At 43.2% G+C, this 22251-nt stretch overlaps 1 protein-coding gene across 2 annotated transcripts in view; it reads left to right on the forward strand.

Annotated features, from left to right (window-relative positions):
* The window catches only part of dmap1 (DNA methyltransferase 1 associated protein 1), a 57399-nt gene that overhangs the window by 6149 nt on the left and 28999 nt on the right, over nt 1-22251 (forward strand). For both annotated transcript variants that reach the window (XM_041207529.1, XM_041207530.1), the window contains exons 3-5: nt 7481-7572; nt 17992-18187; nt 18737-18895. In XM_041207529.1, coding sequence (XP_041063463.1) covers nt 7481-7572; nt 17992-18187; nt 18737-18895 — 447 coding nt within the window. The remainder of the gene's footprint in view (nt 1-7480; nt 7573-17991; nt 18188-18736; nt 18896-22251) is intronic.

Raw genomic sequence — 22251 nt, forward strand, 5'->3', positions numbered from 1 at the left:
AAGAGTAGAGAGCAGGACAGACAAGGTACAGATAGCTCTAGTGGGGGTGGGGTGAAATAATACTGAAAGGGCATAAAAGGTAGAGATAAACAATGGGTGAAAATACATTTAAAAATAATGGAAATAGGTGGGAAAAGAAAAATCTATATAAATTATTGGAAAAAACAAAAAGGGGGAAGAAACAGAAAGGGGGTGGGGATGGAGGAGAGAATTCAAGATCTAAAATTGTTGAACTCAGTATTCAGTCTGGAAGGCTGTAAAGTGCCGAGTCGGAAGATGAGGTGCTGTTCCTCCAGTTTGCGTTGATCTTCACTGGAACAATGCAGCAAGCCAAGGACAGACATGTGGGCATGAGAGCAGGATGGAGTGTTGAAATGGCAAGTGACAGGGAGGTCTGGGTAATGCTTGCGGACAGACCGAAAGTGTTCTGCAAAGCGGTCACCCAGTCTGCGTTTGGTCTCTCCAATGTAGAGGAAACCGCATTGGGAGCAATGAATGCAGTAGACTAAGTTGAAGGAAGTGCAAGTGAAATGCTGCTTCACTTGAAAGGAGTGTTTGGGCCCTTGGACGGTGAGGAGAGAGGAAGTGAAGGGGCAGGTGTTGCATCTTCTGCTTTTGCATGGGAAGGTGCCGTGGGAGGGGGTTGAGGAGTAGGAGGTGATGGAGGAGTGGACCAGGGTGTCATGGAGGGAACGATCCCTATGGAATGCCGCCGGGAGGGTGAAGGGAAGATGTGTTTGGTGGTGGCATCATGCTGAAGTTGGCGGAAATGGCGGAGGATGATCCTTTGAATGCGGAGGCTGGTGGGATGATAATTGAGGACAAGGGGACTCTATCATGTTTCTGGGAGGGAGGAGAAGGCGTGAGGGCGGATGCGCGGGAGATGGGTCGGACACGGTTGAGGGCCCTGTCAACTACTGCGGGTGGAAAATCTCGGTTAAGGAAGAAGAAGGACATGTCAGAGGAACTGTTTTTGAAAATGGCATCATCAGAACAGATGCGACGGAGGCGTAAGAACTGAGAGAATGGGATGGAGTCCTTACAGGAAGTGGGGTGTGAGGAGCTGTAGTCATGGTAGCTCTGGAAGTCAGTAGGCTTGTAATGGATATTGGTGGACAGTGTAATCACCAGAAATTGAGACAGAGAGGTCAAGGAAGGGAAGTGTCAGTGATGGACCATGTGGAAATGATGGAGGGGTGGAGATTGGAAGCAAAATTAATAAATTTTTCCAGGTCCCGACGAGAGCATGGAGCAGCACCGAAGTAATCATTGATGTACTGGAGAAAGAGTTGTTGGAGGGGGCCGGAGTAGGACTGGAACAAGGAATGTTCCACATACCGCATAAAGAGATGGGCATAACTGGGGCCCATGCGGGTACCCATTGCCACACCCTTTATTTGGAGGAAGTGAGAGAAGTTAAAGGAGAAATTGTTCAGTGTAAGAACAAGTTCAGCCAGACAGAGGAGAGTAGTGGTGGATGGGGATTGTTCGGGCCTCTGTTCGAGGAAGAAGCAGAGAGCCCTCAGACCATCCTGGTGTGGAATGGAGGCGTAGAGGGATTGGACGTCCATGGTGAAGAGGAGGCAGTTGGGGCCAGGGAACTGGAAATTGTTGATGTGAGGAATCACGGATGTAGGTGGAAAAGGACTGGACAAGGGGAGAGAGAAGGGAGTCAAGATAGTGAGAAATGAGTTCTGTGGGGCAGGAACAGGCTGACACGATCGGTCTGCGGGGACAGTCCTGTTTGTGGATTTTGGGTAGGAGGTAGAAGCGGGCTTTGGGTCATGAGGACTCGAAACGTCAACTATGCTCTTCTCTGCCGATGCTGCCAGACCTGCTGAGTTTTTCCAGGTATTTCTGTTTCTGTTTTTGTTTTGGATTTCCAGCATCCGCAGTTTTTTGCTTTTATTACCGTCACATCCAACCCTGTCCACACTGAATTTATGTGTACGCTCTTCTAGCCAGTTTCATTGGGCATTAATCCTTGAAAATTTTTCAGTCCCAAATCCAGGTATGCTAAGGCCAGTTGTACCCCCATAATTGACTGACTGAGATCAACTAATTCAGCACTGAGTGAATATTAAATATATGATGCAGCTAATCAACGTGCAAATACACTGGGCTGGGAAGAAAGTCGTGGAATATTCCCTTTTTTTTTTGGAAAAAAAGCCTTGGTTGAAATATTGTGCAATTGTCTGAACAATTTTCAGCTTGTATCTTAGGTTTTGGAAAACTATGTGAGGGCCGCCAATTTATTGCTGTTTCATAATAGTCTTGAGATAGAGTATATTTCAACTTTGTTAATTCAAGAAAAAAAACTAAATAATTTTAAAAACTGGCCGGGAATAAAAGCCAACTGTATCTTTCAATATTCCTTTGACTTGGAGGGGTGGAGGAAGAGGTGAACTTTTGTGAGCCAGGGATCAGTGGTCAACTGTAAGGAGGAGGTCCAGAACGATTAATCTGGTCTTTGTAGTTGTTCACAAAACAAATAAATTACTGTAGTTTTGAGCTCCACAAAGATGGTAACTTACTGCAATGATGTTGGAAACTGAAATGCTGCAGCACTAACTTGCACTATACATCATAAATATGCCTGCTATTTATAATGAGGTAATATCTGGGAAAATATATTTCCTAGTTCTCGGTCTGTTTCTTATGGTGTTTCCTTTTTGCATTATCTTTTCCACATGATTTATGATTTGTTTATTTTATGTAGAGTTTTAGCTTCTTCAATTTTCCCCTCTGCTGGGTTCCTTAATAAGACCATAAGACATAGGAACAGAAATTAGGCCAATCAGCCCATCGCGTCTGCTCCTCCATTCACTCATGGCTGATAAGTTTCTCAACCCCATTCTCCCGCCTTTTCTCCATAACCTTTGATCCCCTTACCAATCAAGAACCTATCTGTCTTGGTCTTAAATACACTCAATGACCTGACCTCCACAGCCTTCTGTGGCAATGAATTCCATAGATTCACCACTCTCTGGCTAAAGAAGTTTCTCCTCATCTCTGTTCTAAAAGGTCTTCCCTTTACTCTGAGGCTGTGCCCTCGGGTCCTAGTCTCTCCTACTAATGGAAACATCTTCCCCACGTCCACTCTATCCAGGCCTTTCAGTATTCTGTAAGTTTCAATCAGATCCCCCCTTATCCTTCTAAACTCCATCAAGTATAGACCCAGAGTTCTCAAACGTTCCTCATATGTTAAGCCTTTCATTCCTGGGATCATTCTCGTGAACCTCCTCTGGACCCTCTCCAGGGCCAGCACGTCCTTCCTGAGATAGGGGGCCCAAAATTGCTCACAATATTCTAAATGTGGTCTGACCAGAACCTTTTAAAGCCTCAGCAGCACATCCCTGCTTTTATATTCTAGTCCTCTCGAAATAAATACCAACATTGCATTTGCCTTCCTAACTACCGACTCGACCTGCAAGTTAACCTTAAGACAATCCTGGACTAGGACTTCCAAGTCCCTTTGCACTCCAGATTTTTGAATTCTCTCCCCATTTAGAAAATAGCCCATGCCTCTATTCTTCCTACCAACGTGCATGACCTCACACTTCCCCACGTTGTATTCCATCTGCCACTTCTTTGCCCATTCTCCTAACCTGTCCAAATCCTTCTGCAGCCTCCCTGCCTCCTCAATACTACCTGTGCCTCCACCTATCTTTGTATCATTTGCAAACTTAGCCAGGATGCCCTCAGTTCCTTCATCTAGATCATTAATGTATAAAGTGAAAAGTTGTGGTCCCAACACTGACCCCTGCGGAACTCCACTAGTCACCGGCCGCCATCCTGAGAAGGACCCCCTTGTCCCCACTCTCTGCCTCCTGCCAGACAGCCAATCTTCTATCCATGCTAGTACCTTGCCTCTAACACCATGGGCTCTTATTTTACTGAGCAGCTTCCTGTGAAGCACCTTGTCAAAGGCCTTCTGGAAGTCCAAGTAGATAACATCCATTGGCTCTCCTTTGTCTAACCTACTCGTTACCTCCTCAAAGAATTCTAACAGATTTGTCAGGCATGACCTCCCCTTGATGAAACCATGCTGACTTTGCCCTATTTTGCCATGCACTTCCAAGTATTCTGAAATCTCTTAATAATGGACTCTAAAATCTTACCAACGATCGAGGTCAGGCTAATCGGCCTGTAATTTCTTGTCTTTTGCCTCACTCCCTTCTTAAACAGGGGGGTTACATTAGCGATTTTCCAGTCCTCTGGGACCCTCCCTGACTCCAGTGATTCCTGAAAGATCACCACTAACACCTCCACTATCTCTTCAGAACTCTGGGGTGTAATCCATCTGGTCCAGGTAATTTATCCACCTTCAGACTTTTCAATTTTCCTAGCACATTCTCCTTGGTAATGGCCACCATACTCACCTCTGCCCCCCGACTCTCTTGAACTTTGGGGATGTCACTCGTGTCTTCCACTGTGAAGACTGACGCAATGTACCTATTCATTTCTTTGTTCCCCACTACTACTTCTCCAGCATCATTTTCCAGCAGCCCATTGTCCACTTTTGCCTTTCTCTTACCCTTTATATATCTAAAAAAACTCTTGCAATCTTCTTTTATATTACTGGCTAGTTTACCCTCATATTTAATCTTCTCCCTCCTTATTTCTTTTTTAGTTGTCCTCTGTTGGTCTTTGTAGGCTTCCCAATCCCCTGGTTTCCCACTGCTCTTCGCCGCATTGTATGCTTTCTCTTTAGCTTTTATGCTGTCCCTGACTTCCCTTGTCAGCCATGGTTGCCTCGTCCTCCCTTTGGTATGCTTCTTCTTCCTAGGGATGCATTTTTGCTGTGTCTCCCAAATTACTTCCAGAAACTGCCATTGCTGTTCCACTGTCTTTCCTGCTAGGCTCATCTCCCAGTCAATTCTGGCCAGCTCCTCCCTCGTGCCTCTGTAGTTGCCTTTATTCAACTATAATACCGTTACATTTGATTCCAACTTTTTCCTCTCAAATTGCAGGGTAAATTCTATCATATTATGGTCACTTCCTCCTAAGGGCTCCTTTACCTTAAGCTCCCTTATCAAATCTGCCTCATTACATATTGCTAAATCTAGAATTGCCTGTTCCCTAGTGGGCTCTACCATAAGCTGCTCCAAAAAGCCATCTCATCGACATTCCACAAATTCCTTTTCTTGGGATCCACTACCAACCTGATTTTCCCAGTCTACCTGCATATTGAAATCCCGCATGATCACTGTAACCTTGCCTTTCTTACACACCTTTTCAATCTCCTGGTGTATCTTGTGCCCCACATACTGACTGCTGTTCGGAGGCCTGTACATAACTTCTATTATGGTTTTTTTTACCTTTGCGGTTCCTCAACTCTACCCACACAGATTCTACGTCATCTGACCCTACATCATTTCTTGCTATCGATTTAATTTCATTTCTTACTAACAAAGCAACCCCACCCCCTCTGCCAACCTGCCTATCTTTTCGATAGGATGTATATCCTTGGATATTTAGCTCCCAGTCCTGATCCCCTTGCAGCCATGTCTCCGTAATGCCCACCACATCATACCTGCCAATTTCAATCTGCGCCACAAGCTCATTTACCTTATTTCGTATACTGCGTGCATTTAGATACAACACCTTAAGTCCTGTATTTCCTGTCCCCTTTCTCATTGTCATCCCTTTATCTGATGTGCTTGAAGTTAGATTCCTAGCCCTTTCCAAACACTGTCCTCTTTTGTGTTCTGGAGACTTTAATAGCCTCTCCTGGGCTCTCCTTTCTTTTCAGTTTTTTCATAATTTTCCATGAAGTTGAATCCACCTCCCTACACGTTAACCTGCTGCTTTGTTTCCCATTAGTCATACTTCCTGGAGTTTTACCCTCCTCCTCCTCCGCAGCCACCCCCCCAACTTAAAGTCCTGTTGACCACCCTATTTACCCTTTTCATTAGAACATTGGTCCCAAATTGGTTCAGGTGGGATTGGTTCATTCCTTTAGCCATGTGTTTACTTTCCTTATTCTCGCGTCCCTATGCCAATATGTACATGGCTCGGGTAGTAATCCGGAAATTATAACCCTTGAGGACCTGTTCTTTAATTTAGTTCCTAGTTCCTGATAATCCCCAAACAGGTCCTCTTTCCTAGTCTTACCTATGTTATTTCTCTCAACGTGGACCACAACAACTGGACTCTCCTCCTCCCTCTCCAATATCCTTTCAAGCTGGTCAGAGATGTCCCTCACCCTGGCACCGGGCAGGCAACATACCATGCGGGACTCTCGATCCTGCTTACATAGGAAGCTATCAAATCCCCTAATTATGGAATACCCTACAACTACCACTTGTCTTTTTGCTCCCCCCTCTAGAATGGCCTCCTGTGCCACGGTGCCGTGGTCAGCTGGCTCATCCTCCCTACAGCCCTTTTCCTCATCCATACAGGGAGCAAGTACCTCATACCTGTTGGACAAGGTCAAGAGCTGAGGCTCCTTTGTTCCTGAACACAGGATCCCTCTACCTGCCTCACTTGCAGTCACACCCTGCTGACCCTGACCGGACTTGAGGTACTTAATCTACCGGGTGTGACTGCCTCCTGATACAAAGCGTCCAGGTAATTCTCCCCCTCCCGGATGTGCAGCAGTGTCCGGAGCTCAGTCTCCAGCTCATCAACTCTGAGCCGGAATTCCTCCAGCAACCATCAATTGCTGCAGATGTGGTCACTGCAGCTCGCAATGGGATCTGCCAGCTCCCACATCATACAGCTACAGCACATCACCTGCCCAGCCATCTCTACTTAGATAATTAATTTATTAATTAGCTTTGCAGTGTTTTTTTTTTCAAATTTGGTGCAGATTTCCTACTAGCCAATCAGGTCACATCTTTCCTGTGATATCACTTTTCCAGTTTTGGCTTCAGTTACTCTGTGCCCCGAGGTCACCACTCCGGTGCTCCTCCCTCCAAGTCTGCTCCCTAGGGACAAGGCCGCGAATGCTTGAGGTAAGCTAGATTTATACTCACCGCTCCGGTGCTCGTCCCTCCGAGTCTGCTCCCTGGAGACAAGGCTGCGAATCCCCGAGGTAATCTAGATTTATACTCACTGCTCCGGTGCTCCTCCTTCCGAGTCTGCTCCCAGGATTTACTCACCAATCAGTTGCTTTTTCTTTAAGATCCACTTTCAGAAGTGTCCCTCGCAGGTCTGGTGCACTCCTGAAGGCACTGCCTCTTCCTCTCTCTCCTTTTTTAGGTTTGAGGAGGAGGGAGGGTTGGAAACACTACAGCAATGTAATGTTTGGGGCTATTCTGTTCTTTGACAGTGGGTCCTCCTCGATTCCCTCCTGAGTCGCAGTGTCTGCGATGACTTCTCCCAGAATGCTTCACTCACTTCTCACCTTTGTTGGATGCCCTTCCTCCTGTTGAGTGCAAGAGTCCTTCTCCTTGGTTCCCTCCTAAGTTGCAGTGGCTGCGATGACTTCTAATGGTGCAGCTAATTTTGAATAATGAATTTCTATTTCTTTTAGAAAAAATCAAAGAAGTCTACAGAAACACTCACATTTAAGAGACCAGAAGGAATGCACAGAGAAGTTTATGCTCTACTGTATTCTGACAAAAAGTAAGTTAGAGCAAATGAAATGTAACTTTTTAATAATTGCTCACTTTTGAATGGTTTATCAAGTCAGCTCGTAAATTCAACAGTTTTGTAAGTGTTATAGCAGCCTCCAGTGGCAGCAATGGAATAATGCAATCTAATGTTACTCCATATTGCACTGTCCCTGGATTCTACTGAAATTTTAAATAGATCTTGTGCTTCAGAACAATGGAGATTTCAGCGTCTGCCTCTGAAGAAAGAAATGAAATGAAAATTAGACAGGTTTTCACTGATATGCTGGTCAAGTTTTCAGAATAATGCCGTTCACGTTTATTAATGTGTATAATGCTATATAAAAGTCTGTTTAAATATTGTCCATAACAGCATTGAGGGTTCTGTTAACCATAGTGAAAGGGAATCCTTGGTTGAGCAAAGAGACTGACATATCCAAAGAACTAGTTTGGAAGGTGGCATCATCAGAACAGATGCGATGGAAACAGGGAGAATTGAATGGAGTCCTTGCAGAAGCAGGGTTTGAGGAAAAATAGTCAAGGTAGCTGTGGGAGTCAGTGGGTTTACAGTGGTTATTGGTCAATAGCCTATTCTAGAAATTGAGACACAAAAGTCGAGGAAGAGAAGTAAAGAGGTGGCGATTGAACGATATGATGAAAGTGAGGGGAGGGTGTAAGTTGGAAATAAAGTTGATAAAACTTTCCAATTCAGGAAACAGCATTGATGAGGCACTCAATATACAGTTTAAATAAAAGTTAGGGAATTAGGCAGGGGATCTGAATATAAATGGAACCAAGAATGTTCCTCTTAGCCCACAAAAACCTAGGAACTATACAGGTTGCTATAGCAATACCTTTATTTGCAGCAAGTGAGTTGTGCCAAAGGAGAAATTGCTCGATATGAGAACAAGTTCAGCAATGAGATGGTAGTTGTGAATGGGATTTTTGGGCCTCCATTCAAGGAAGAAGTGGCGAGCCCTCAGGCCAACCTGGTGGAGGATGGAGAGGTAGCAGGATTGGACCTCCTGGGGGGAAAAAGGAGATGGTTAATGCCAGGAAACTGTAAAAGAGAAGGGCATCAGAAGACTCTTGGATTTAGGTGGGAAAAGACTGGACAAGGGAAAAATTGTGCGCAAATTGTTTTCATTTGGAACTACAATATTCAGAGGACACAGACAGCCCATGTCATATGACAATCAGATAGAAATGGACAGAGTTCTGCATCATGTGAGGAAACTCTGTTTTTTATATATATATATATATATATACACAATATATATAATAAATATATATATAATATAGTTCGTTATGTTGCTGTGGTACTACAGTCTCCAGCGTATATGGTGACCCAGGCAAAAAATTTACAAATAACTGTTACTAGCTTAAAAAGCATTTTATACAATTTAAGGCAATAACTAAAAACATTTTGTGGAAGGGAGTTGATAGTTGCACCATGATGAGAGGGAGGATGCTTTCATACAAACCTTGGATATTGTAGCTAAGGCCATGTGCTCATGTGGTCTATTGCTTCAATAAATCTGCTGTGCTACTTTGACTGACAAACATTTGTCATGTTTCAGCTAGGCTACAATAAACCTCAAAAGTTGCACTCAGGACCTGGGCTACATGTGCCAAATGTCAGAGTTGACCTGCTGCTTTGGATACTTTATTAAAAGAAAACAAAGTGTTTCACAAATGGTTAACTCCCAGTGACAGATTTGATAGGTCACAAAATATTTTGTTTCACATATCTTTCACCTTACAGTACAGTATAATTTATTTTGAGCTAGAAGTTACAGATAACTTTATTTTCTTCACTTCCTTTAGCTTTCCCCTTTATGGTGTGTGTGTCTGTTTGCATGTTTGTATATATGTGGTGGAGATCTTAACTCTTGCAAATACTCCTTATAAACAATTAACAAATTTGCCATAGTAAAGCCACTAAAGTTACCTATAAAATAGTGTAATTTTGACCTTCTGGTTTTTTTTCATTCATAATCCCCGAATCATACCTAAAGGTAAAATCCCAGACTCCTCCATCACCATAATAAAATCAAAATACTGTGGATGCTGGAAATCTGAAATAAAAACTGAAAGTGCTGGAAATACTCAGGTAAGAACATAAGAAATAGGAGCATGAGTAGGCCATTTGGCCCCTCAAGCATGCCCCACCATTCAATAAGATCATGGCTGATCTGCCAGGCCCCCACTCCTCTTTCGTGTCAGCTCCTCATAGCCCTCAACTCCCTGATATTTCAAAAATCTGTCTACCTCCTCTTTAAATACTTTCAGTGATCTAGCCTCTACAACTCTGTGAGGTAGAAAATTCCAGACATTTACTACCCTCTGAGAGAGGAAATTCCTTCGCATCTCAGTTTTAAATGAGTGCCCCCTAGTTCAAGACTCCCACACCAGTGGAAACATCTTCTCAACATCTACCCTGTCAAGCTCCCTCAGAATCTTGTATGTTTCAATAAGATCATCCCTCATTCCTCTAAACTCTAATGAATAAAGGTTTAACCTGTTTAGCTGTTCTTGATAAGCCAGCCCCTTCGTCCCAGGAATCAGCCTAGTGAATCTCTTTTGAACTGCCCCCAATACCAGTATATTCTTTCTTAAATACGGGGACCAAAACTGTACACAGTACTCCAGGTGCAGCCTCATCACAAATGCCCTGTACAGTTGTAACAAGACTTCCTTATTTTTAAACTCCAGCCCCCTAGCAATACAGGCCAAAATTCCATTTGCCTTCTTAATTACTAGCTGCAACTGCATGCTAACTTTTTGTGTTTCATGCACAAGAACACCCAGGTTCCTCTGTGCTGCACTTTTTTGGAATCTCTCTCCATTTAAATGATAGCCTGACTTTTGATTCTTCCTACCGAAGTGCACGACCTCACACTTTCCTACATTAAACTCCATCTGCCAAATTTTTGCCCATTCACTCAACCTATCAATATTCCCTTGCAGATTCCTTATGTCGTCATCACTACATGCCCTCCCACCTATTTTTGTATCGGCAGCAAATTTGGATACATTACACTCTGCCCCCCTCCTCCTAATCATTAATATAGATAGTAAATAATTGCGGCCCTAGGACTGATCCTTGTGGCACTCCACTAGTTGCGTCTTTCCAACCTGAAAAAGACCCATTAATCCTGACTCTGTCTTCTGTGTGTTAACCAATCCTCAATCCATGCTAATACATTACCCCCAATACCGTGATTCCTATCTTGTGCAATAACCTCTCATGTGGCACCTTATCAAATGCCTTCTGAAAATCCAAAAACATTATATCTACAGATGCTGCCAGACCTGCTATGGAGAGAGAAATAGTTAGTTGCGATGTTCTGAATGTTGCAGTTCCAAAGAAGAGTCATATTCAACTTGTAATGTTAACTCCGTTTCTCTCTGCAAAGATGCTGCCGGACCTGCTGCGTATTTCCAGCATTTTTATCTTTATTACCTCCATCACCATCCCTGGGTATGTCCAGACCCACTGACTGGACAGATGCAGCAGAGGTGGCGGGACAGTGGTATGCAGCCAGGAGGGTTTTACCCTGGGAGTCCTCAGACTCCCCAGACCCATGAAGTCTCATGGCATCAGGCCAAACATGGGCAAGTAAACATCCTGCTGGTACCACCTACTGTCTGCCCTCAGCTGATGAATCAGCACTCCTCCATGATGAACACCACTTAGAAGAAGTACTGAGGGTGACTAGGGACTTTGGTGCCCATCACCAAGAGTGGTTCAGTAGCACCATTGCTGACTAATCTGGATGAGTCCTGAAGCACATATCAGCCAAACTGCAACAGGTGGTGAGGGAAACCAACAAGAGGGAAGAACCTACTTGACCTTGCCCTCTCTAATCTACCTGTCGCAGAATTATCTACCCATGATAGTATTAGTAGAAGTGACCACCACACTCTCTGTGGCGACACAGTCCTTTGGTCACACTGAGGAGATTCCATCATTTTGAAGGGCACTACCACCTATGGGATAGATTCAGAACAGATCTAGCAACCCAAAACTGGACATCCATGAGGGGCTATGGACTATTAGCAGCAGCAGAATTATATTCAATCCCAATCATTAACCTCATGGTCCATCATACCCCTCACCCTACCATAACCATCAAGCCAGGGGATCAACCCTGGTTGAACAAAGAGTACAGGAGCAGCATCAGGCTTACCTAAAAATGAGATGCCAACCTGGTGAAGCTACAGCCCAAGACTATGTGCATGCCAAACAGCACAAGCAGCAAACAAAAGACAGCTGAGCAATCTTACAACCAATGGATCAGGTCAAAGTTCTGCAGTCCTGCCATATCCAGCAAAAATGATCAAGGGGTCATCATCAGTGCTATCAAGTGACACTTACACAGCAATAACTGCTCACTGATGCTTCATTTGGATTCCAGCAGGACCACTAAGTTCTTGACCTTATTACAGCCTTGGTCTAAACATGAACTCAAGAGGTGAGGTTGAGCACCTTTGACATCAAGGCAGCATTTCACTGTGACATCAAGGAGCCCTATCAAAATTGAAATCAATATGTATTAGGGTGTACTGTGGCTACAAGAGCAGGACAGAAGTTGGGAATTCTGTAGTGAGTAACTCATCACCTGACTCCCCAAAGTCCACCATTTACAAGGCATAAGTCAGGAAAGTGATGGAATTGGGAAAAAACTCTCTGCTGGTTGAAGTCACAGCTTGCACAAAGGAAGATGGTTGCTGTTGTTGGGGTCAATTATCTCAGTTCCACAAAATCACTGCAGGAGTTCCTCAAGGTAGTGTCCAAGGCCCAATCACGTTCAGCTGCGCCATCAATGACCTTCCTTCCATCATAAGGCCAGAGTGGGGATGTTTTCTGATTGTACAATGTTCAGCACCATTCGTGACTCCTCAGATACTGAAGCAGTCCTTTTCCAAATGCAGCAAGACCTGGACATTATCCAGGGTTGGGCTGACAAGTGGCAAGTAACATTCATACAACACAAGTGCCAAGCAATGACCATCTCCAAAAAGAGAGAATCTGATCATCGTCCGTTGACATTCAATGGTATTGCCATTGTGAATTCCCCACTATCAACATCCTGGGGGGGTTACCTTTGACCAGAAACTGAACTGGACTAGCTATATAAATACTGTGGTTACAAGAGCAGATGAAAGGCTAGGAATCCTGTGGCGTCCTCTTGACTCCCCAAAGCCTGTCCACCCATCTACAAGACGCAAGTCAGGAGTGTGATGGAATACTCTCCACTTGCCTAGATGAGTGCAGTTCCAACAGTACTCAAGAAGTTTTACACCATCCAGGACAAAGCAAATCACTTGATTGGCACCCCATCCACAAACATTCACTCCCTCCACCATCAACACACAGTAGAAGCAGTGTGTGCCATCTACATGATTCACTACAGGAACTCGCCAAAGCTCCTTAGATAGCATCTTCCAAACCTATACCCGCTACCATCGAGAAGGACAAGGGCAGCAGATACATGGGAACACCACCATGTGGTACCACCCTGACTTGGAAGTATATCTCTGTTCCTTCACTGTTGCTGGATCAAACTCCTGGAACTCCCTTCCTAACAGTACTGTGTGTGTGGCTAAACCACATGGACTGCAGTGGTTCAAGAAGGCAGTTCACCACCACCTCAAGGACAAATAAGGATGGACAATAAATGCTGGCCTAGCCAGCGACACCGGCATCCCATGAATGAATAAATAAAATCTCTCCACTTGCCTGGATGAGTGCGACTCCCAAAATACACAAGAAGCTGACATCACCCAGGACAATCAACCCTCTTGATTGGTCTCCTCTGCCACTGGCGCATAGTGGCAGCAGTGTATCCCATTAAAAGATGCACTGCAGCAATTTGCCAACCCTATATTGACAGCATCTTCCAAACCCGTGACCTATGCTACCTAGAAGGACAAGGACAGTGGACACAGGGAATACCACCACCTGCAAGTTCCTCGCGAAGCCGCAACCACCCTGACTTAGAACTATATGACCATTGCTTCAGTGTTGCCAGATCAAAAACTTGCAACTCTTTTTCTAACAGCCCTGTGGATGTACCTATGCCAAATAGACTGCAGCAGTTAAAGGAGACCTCTCGCCAGTACCTTCTTGGGGCAATTGGGGATAGACAAAAATGCTGCCCTTGCCATTGACTTGAAAGAAAAATGCTGTTTTGTTACAATGAGTTTTTAGGGCCAGCCTGAGATTGCACCTTTGCATTTTTAAGATAGTGAAAATGTTGACAAGTTGCAAGAAGGATGATCTGGTTAAATTGCTCAAATGGTTATTACTGCTGAAAGTGGAGTGATTCCGAAGTAGAAATTGTGTGTTTCTGGAATATGATGGACAGAGATAAAGTAAAAACACAAAACTCTTGATTGTTGAGCTCAGTTTGCCTTGTGTTACCTTCTTGAAAAAAATTCAAAATCGCTCATGGCCTTACTGGTTCCAGATAATCTTTAGCTTTTCTAACTTTTTTGTCAGAATTATTTTTAAAATTACATGTTCTTTCCAAATGAATGCAGCCACTGATGTGGAGATCTGCATTGCCGCCTGGTTATTCATTTCAACCTTTTAAATATAAAACTTAGCTATAGGAAAACACGATCGGGCCTAAACTTCCCCTCCCCTGAGTGGCAAGCAGCATTGGATTGCCATTCTGTGCCCAATTACTTACCTCAATTTTTCTTTGATCCTATCTCGCCCGACATTCTGCATCAGACTGGGTGAGATCCAGGCAATGCAGAGTGTCCCCAGGGCCCAGCATTGAAGTGTAGGAGAGTCAAAGTGAAGGAGGCCATGCCCCCTTTACGACACTTGCTGCTATAAGCCATGTTAGTTTAAAGGTCCGGTGAAATTTAAACATCCTTGGAGCAGGTAGGCGCCTACGGTAAGTTGGAGATCGGGCCTTGGATCAGGGTGTCAAGGTGAGGGTGTCGGGTCACATGGGGGTGGGTGAGTTGTCAGGCCCGTATGGGAGGAGAGTAGGATGTTGGGCCCACTGGGGGTGGGTGGAGGACCCCCATGCGGGTGAAGGGAACCCTGTGGAGGGGTATTGGGAGAACCCTGGGAAGTAGGTGTGGGAGTCCCCTGGGGGTTGGTCTGAGTCTGTATGGTAGTTACAAAGAAGTTAGAAGTGATTCTAATTCTTCTAACTTTTTCTGGTTAACTATTGATGTAACCCAGTTGGAACCATCCACAGTTTGCGATTTAAGTCGCATATTCAGATTGTTCACAGCGCTGGGCAGTTGCCCAGGGGAATTTTGCACTTGGGCAATTGCCATGGGGACCTTAACTGTGAACTTCTGGAGGGGGATTTCCTCCCCACCCCCCCATTTTGATGCTGGGAAATTGGGAAGTTAAGGCCTTGTATTTGATGTCCTACATGGGTCTTTTTGATGGAACATACAACACGAGCTATAAACCCAGCTCAACTATTATGACGGTCCAATTCATTGATAAAAGTTGAGGTAACTTGGCAATTCTTAAAGATTAAATTAGAAAGGAATGTGGATCAACTGGTACCATTATTAATTATAGAATCTTGTAGCATTGAAGGACGATGTTCAAGCATTTGTGCTTGCGCTGATTTGTTTCTCCAAACGAGCTATCCAATTAGTCCCAAGTCTCTGTTCTTTCCCCATGTCCCTGCAAATTTCCTTTTCAAGTATATATTCAATTCCCTTTTGAAATTTACTATTGAATCTGCTTCCACCCTTTCAGGCAGTGCATTGTAGATCAAAATGCTTTGAATGCAAAAGAGAAAATTCTCCCTTTTACCCTTTGCCTTTATTTGCCAGTTATCTGAAATCATTTTCCTTGAGTTACTAACCCTCCTGGAAACAGTTTCTCCCTGTCTTTTCTATCACAACCCCTCATCATTTTGAGTGTGCCTATTAAATCTTCCCTGAAACCCTCTGTTCTAAGGAGAACAACCTCAACTTCTCTAATCCCTCCGCATAACTGAAGACCCCCATTTTTGGTATCATTCTCATAAATCACAGTACCCTTTCCAAGTCCTTGACTGACTTCCTTCTGAAATTGTGGTACCCAGAATTGGACATAATACTCCAGCTGAGGCCTAATTATTGATTTGTAATGGCAGTAACTCCCTCCTTTTTGTACTCCTATGTCTCTATTTATATAGCCAAAGATTTTTAACAGCCATAACAACTTGTCTTGCTACCTTCAAAGATTTGAGTATGTGACACCCCCCCCCCCCCCCACAATCTCTGTGTTCTTGTATCCCCTTTTAAAATTGCACCATTTTATTTATATAGCTTCTCCTCATTCTTCCTTCCAGATGCATCATTTCACAATGCATTAAATATTATGTTATGTGGCTGCCCATTTCACCAGTCTGTCTATGTCCCCCTGCAGTCCAGTACTATCCTTCTCATTGTTTACTACCTTTCTAAACTTTGTTGTCCTTTGCAGTATGAAAGTATGGACTAGATCTTACATTGCCTTGCCAGTAAGTTTGAAGATGAGGGGCATGTAAAAACAAGTGGGCACCATGCCTGCCTCCTACCTACCCAACCCTGCCCCTCTGCAATTATATGTGATGTCAGGGAACAATGGGTGGCCCACCCACCCTTGGGCCATTTAAGACCCTTAAGTAGCTAACTGGGCCTTATCCTGCCAGTGTGGGGAGGGGAGGCCCACGCCATGTGTGCAACCTAGCACTTTTAACTGCGTGTATGTTGACAGACAAGGCAGCGTGAATCTCATTTCCATCAGAGGCTGGACTACCTCTCCAGATGGTGGCAGGAGTCCTGTCGTAGGCCAGTTAATGCTTCCCACTGCTTTAAATGCCTGCAGGGCAGCCAATTATGAGTGGTTGCGGGCTGCCCCTTCCCCCAACCATTAAATTCAGTCTCTGATCTTCAGCTCCCCTTGCCCCCATCCTTCTAAAATATTTCCTTTCTCCAAAAACCTAGTCTCAGATCTACATCTGCCCCCCTTCCCCAACCTGGGCATTTCCGTTCCCTCCTAGTTTCGCGATCTGTCTAGCTGCAGCGGGGAATTGGAGACAAAAAATTTTAATCAGATCCTGCCATTAAGCTTGACAGGATCGGGGGGAAACCTGTTGGAGACAGGTTTTCTTTTTGGAAATAATAGAACAAACTCGGTGGTTTGCCACAAAGGACTTCATACCATTAATCCTTGGTTCAGGAGCATTTTTTTTTTGCAGATGTAGTTTATCTTGTGGCCACAGGATGGTGATACATACTGAGCTATTTATCCACATGGAAGTTTGTTAAAATTGTGGGCTGTCTTAAAGAATTTCATCCATTTAAGTTTGTTTCTACTGATGTGTTTGCTTGATAGTTACAATTTTCAATCTCTTAACCACATTAATTGTATAAAAATACCTAAACAAATGAACGTTTGTAGCTGGAATACATGAACTGTTAAATGCAGGAAGTTCAGGATTTGCTATCTCAGTAACTTATGCTATATTTGTAACTTAGCAGTCTTGCCCAGATCGTGCTGAATATTAGCAGTAGACTGACTACTATGCAGATAAGCTGCAACTAGGTTGCTATTTGCAGTCTTACTGAGGCATGTGTATCTAAGACATATTTTCCAATATTTTGTACTTGAAATGAAACATGGGTATATATGAACAAAACAACTTATTTATTGACGTAGATAGTGAAGCAGTAATGGAACTGGAATATTGAATGTTTATTTTCCTTTTGTCTAACCAAACACATTTTAAAGCTACAAATTTCCCACAAGTCCATGTTTGAATCTCTCCAAGCAGATCCCCCACAAAACTGAAATAGCCCAAATCAAAGTCTCAAATGGCATACTCTTTGGCAGTGTGCATTATCCTCATTGCATTGTCAACCAAACCACCCTCTTCAATGCCAATCCTTTGTTGTCCAGCTCTGAGAGACTGTCCTTCATTAATTCCACTTTTAGCTATCCAATTGTAGTCATTAGCTTTTGAGTCCACAAAGGTTGTATCTTTGGCCTCGTTCTTCCTCATCTTCTTTCTTTTGAGTGCACAAAGGTTGCATCCTTGGCCTCGTTCTTTCTCATCTACTTTCTGCCACTTGGTGACATTTTCCAAAAAAAAGGGTTCAGCTTCCACATGTGGACTGGTGACATCCAGCTGTACACCTTCACCACTGTTGAATCTTCCACTGCCGCTGTGTTTTGACATTTGGTATTTCAGCAACAATCTGATGATGAAAGGTGACATAGCAATATTGAATGAAAATCGTTGACATACCAATTTATAGTAGGAAAGTTTATATAGAAGTCTAACTAGAAATTGTGACAACTGGAAATAAGAAAGTTGGTATCCTATGTAAATCTTTTTAATAAGATTTCTTTGAAGATAAATGTGTTTGTGTGCTTGTTAACTACAGTTTAAAATCTTTATGTTTTGAAAAGGGATGCCCCTCCATTACTTCCAAGTGACACAACACAAGGGTACAGGACTGTTAAAGCAAAGTTGGGATGTAAGAAGGTCCGACCATGGAAGTGGATGCCTTTCACCAACCCAGCCAGGAAGGATGGTGCAATATTTTTCCACTGGAGACGTCTGGCAGATGAAGGCAAAGACTACCCTTTCGCTAGGTTTAATAAGGTACAACATACCAATGTTGACCAAAAAAACCCAAAAGAAATCATAGCTGTTCTTTTGGGGGAGCAGAAAGAGAGAGGAAACATTACTGAGAAAAAGAAGCTATGATATAAGGCCATAATTTTTCCTGGAAAGATTACCAGATTAACTAGATTTTTGTGCAAAAAATAGTTAGAGTATGATTTGCTGACTCTTGTATTCTGGCTTACTACGTGTTTGGCTGTGCTATAATATTAAAACAAAATTGAACCACCTTTAGCCCTTTGGCTGCTCTATGGTATTTTGTTAAATTGATGCATGTAAGCTGTTAGTTGTGCTGCTGCCATTTCACACAAGCTCTTGTGATTGTGAATAGCGTCAGTAAAGACCACGCACAATGGCCACTGACATTTGAGAGATGGTATAAAAATGAGCCTTTCCTTTTACCCAGCAATCAATGAGAGAATTGGAATAACTGAAGTCAGCAGCAATTCTTCAAATTATATCAAGCTTACTATTTTCTTTAAAAAAGTTCTAAATAAAAGCAAAATAAATTTTGTTTTGATTTTAAAGACAGTTCAGGTGCCTGTGTACTCAGAGCAAGAATACCAAATGTATCTACATGATGATGGATGGACCAAAGCAGAAACAGACCATCTCTTCGACCTCTGCAAACGCTTTGACCTCCGGTTCATTGTCATCCATGACCGCTATGACCACCAGCAGTTCAGGGTGAGTGGTGGAAAAAAAAATGAATAAATATAACCCAAGTGAATGCGGGATAATTTGGACAGTTGTGAAAATTTGAACGTGTTTCTTTTCTACTGAGTAAGTACAATAGAATACCAAAATTTCTCTCAGATTTATTTCATAGAACTTTATAGTACCACCTACTGTCCAAAATATTTATCTTCTCTTATTTCTTCACTGATTTATTCTATAATTAACAATTACTATGCTATTTTAAGCTTCCTAACCTCTACAATATATGCTGTTTCTTGACAGCGGATGGTCGGATAACCTCCATCAAGGCCCTAACCAACACTGAGTTAACAATTAGGTGACATATAAAAATAGTAGAACTCGACTTGTTTTCTGATTTTTATATGAATATAATTTGTTTGTTGCTTCTGGGTGTGGAATTGCCCCTCCTGGAGGTGCTGACTTGGATCTGGAACTTGGCACAAAGATGCAACTTCTCATACTGTGGCCTGAGTTGTCTGTGTCTTAATATAAAACCATTCAAGTTGGAGAAGGCCTCCTGGAAACTATGTTTTCCAAAATCCACGAACTTTTGAAATACTTTGGAAGAAGAAATATATTTGCAAGAGTAAGTTTATTGAATTTTCCACAATACTATCCCCTGAAATTCAGGCAAAAAAAAGGTGGTTGGACAACAAACTGCTAGCGCTGGGGCTGAAATTTGGAATAGAAAACTAGAGTCACAGAATTCCAACCCTTTTTGGCCCTTTTAGAAAACCCTACATTTTCACCGGTCAGCCCTGGCATGTAAATTAGGAAAATAAGTTTTGCAATATGTTTTCCTAATTAATGTCCTAAGCAACGCTGTACATCAGTAATACTTGAGAGTCATACTTTTGGAAAGGGAGTTTTTGGTAGTTTTACAGACTGTGGCCTTGCTGACACTGCAGCAGAGTGCCACAGTTAATTAGTTCCCTGCCCCACTGATGGTTAGGCAGGCACCCCTCTCCCCCCATATTTGCTGTAGATGACATGAACATCTGCCTGGAATATTCCAAGTAGCTTGACCCTGGAATTTTCCATGGGAAAATTGTTCTTCACCCAGATTTACCCTTTGCCTAGGCCTGCTCAGGAATTTCTGGGTCCTAATGTTTTGGAAGAAATTTTGTACAGCATGTTGGAATCGTAACATAAAATGTTATAGAATGGTGAGGTACAGATTTGATTTCTCCCCTGTTAATTTCCTAAACTCAGCTGCATTACCATAGGGAGGCACCAAACAAAGGCCATTTGGTTTCACGATAGGTGTGGGAGAAAAAGGACTTGTGTGAAATCTTTGACTTTTTGATATCTCCTAATAGCTAGTTTAAAATGGCATTGAGCTAGATCTGGTTGTGGGTCCTTATACTTCACAGTGGCTGATGTTTAGCTAAGAAGATCATGGAAATAAAAAAAAATTAACTAAATATTCCGGATGCACACGAATGGGTTGGGGGGGGGTGCTGTAGGACAGACAGGATAGTGAAGTCAAGACCACAACTAGATCAGGTATAATCTTATCGAATGGCGGAGCAGGCTCAAAGGGCTGAAAGCTCTACTTCTGCTTCTATTTCGCTATGATTTATTTCTTAAGTGTAGGATGTATGTTGGAATTTTTTTTCACAAGAAAACCCACTTTGTTATATGAGACTAAGCAGTTAAGTTCAGCATTGAGTCAGGTGATCATGGTTCAAGTGCCACTGCAGCACATAGGGCAGAATTTTACGAGTGGGCGAGCTGGGGAGGGGCACCTTCGCTGACGCATACAATGATGCGCGGTGACGTCAGGAGGAACTCCCGATGTCACTGCGCCCTATTTAAATTTAAATGGCCAGGCCAATTGAGGCCATTGACAGGGTCAATGGCCAGGAGCCCCGGCAGAAACTAGAAAAAACATGAAATCTCATCCACGGGCAGGATGAGGTTTCATGTCGGCTTTAAAAATTTTTAATAAAAATTTTGTGCAAATTATGGACATGTCCCAACTCATGTAACATTGTCACATGAGGGGACGTTGTCACATGAGGGGACATGTAAGGAAAATTTTAGTTTTTGTCTTTTTTACATGTACAGCTGATCCCCCTGAGGCAGCACTTAGCCTCAGGGAGATGAGTGCGCTCTTTCGTGCGCATGCGCAGAAGAGCACATTCTCGATTTTGGGATTCACCCCTCACCTGCACAGGGAGCGCTTCTGTGTGGACGTCACACTGGGGGGGGCCTTAATTGGCCCACCCATGTAAAATGGCGGTGCACCTCCGATCGGGGGTGCCGATCAGAAGCATGCCCGTATACGCCTGCCCATCAACTCCCCCCCCGGACAGGAAAATTCAGCCCATAATCTTGGCTCACCCTTCAGTAAAACACAGTTAGAGTTGCTAACTTTCAGATGTATCATGACACTTGGGTCCTGTCTGCCCTCTCAGAAGGACATAAAAGGTGCTTTGGAACTATTCGGCAAAAAGCAGGTGAGTCCTCCTGATGTCTCGTCAACATTTATCCGTTCACTAACATCACAAAAAAGAAGCAGATTATTCGGCCTTTTATCTCATTGCTGTTTGCAGGACCTTGCTTTGCACAAATTGAATGTCATGTTTCCCTACAATGCAAGTACTTGAGATATTTGAGACATCCTGGGCTCATGAAAAACATTTTAGAAATGTAAGCTCCTTTAATTATTCTTTTTACAGATCTTTCAATGTAAATTTTGCTTTGCAACTGTACTTAAGCAATGTTTAATTGAGATTGATAAAAGATTGAGGTCTGAGAAGGCAGCAGAAAATGCACACTTTCAAAAATGTTATGGTTTTTACTGAGTAAGAAGTCAACTCCCCTACTCCTCCTCAACCCTGCCAAATTCAACCAAAACCAGTTACGTGATAACGTTCCAAGTCAACAGTACATATCCCCCAAATCGCATTGTTACAGATGAGTGCTCGGGATGGACACAGTGCAATGAACTTCTATTAAACATGTACTGTTTTGGACAGACAAAATCTGGAAACCCAAACCGTAGAGTTCAATAGTAAATCTATTGCTTACAATTGGTACTAATGCAGTTTTAATCGAACAGTTAGCATCTGCTGTAAGCAATTTGTATGGATTCAGCTTATTTTTATTTTCTGGGACTTGGTGATGCTGAGGTGTAGTATGCTAGGTCAGCTGAATAGGAGCTGTAAATGACAGCTGTTTTGTGTTAGATAGCTGAATATCAAGATTCAGTATTGGCAAAAGTACACCAGGATCTTCCCGGTTACCTACATTGATCTCGAATTCCAATCCTGGTCTAACTCGGCTGAACTGGATCCCTGTAGCTCAACAACTATATGTCAAACGGACACGAATGTTGG

The sequence above is a fragment of the Carcharodon carcharias genome, chromosome 16, assembly GCF_017639515.1.
Source record: "Carcharodon carcharias isolate sCarCar2 chromosome 16, sCarCar2.pri, whole genome shotgun sequence".
Classification (NCBI taxonomy): Eukaryota; Metazoa; Chordata; class Chondrichthyes; order Lamniformes; family Lamnidae; genus Carcharodon; species Carcharodon carcharias.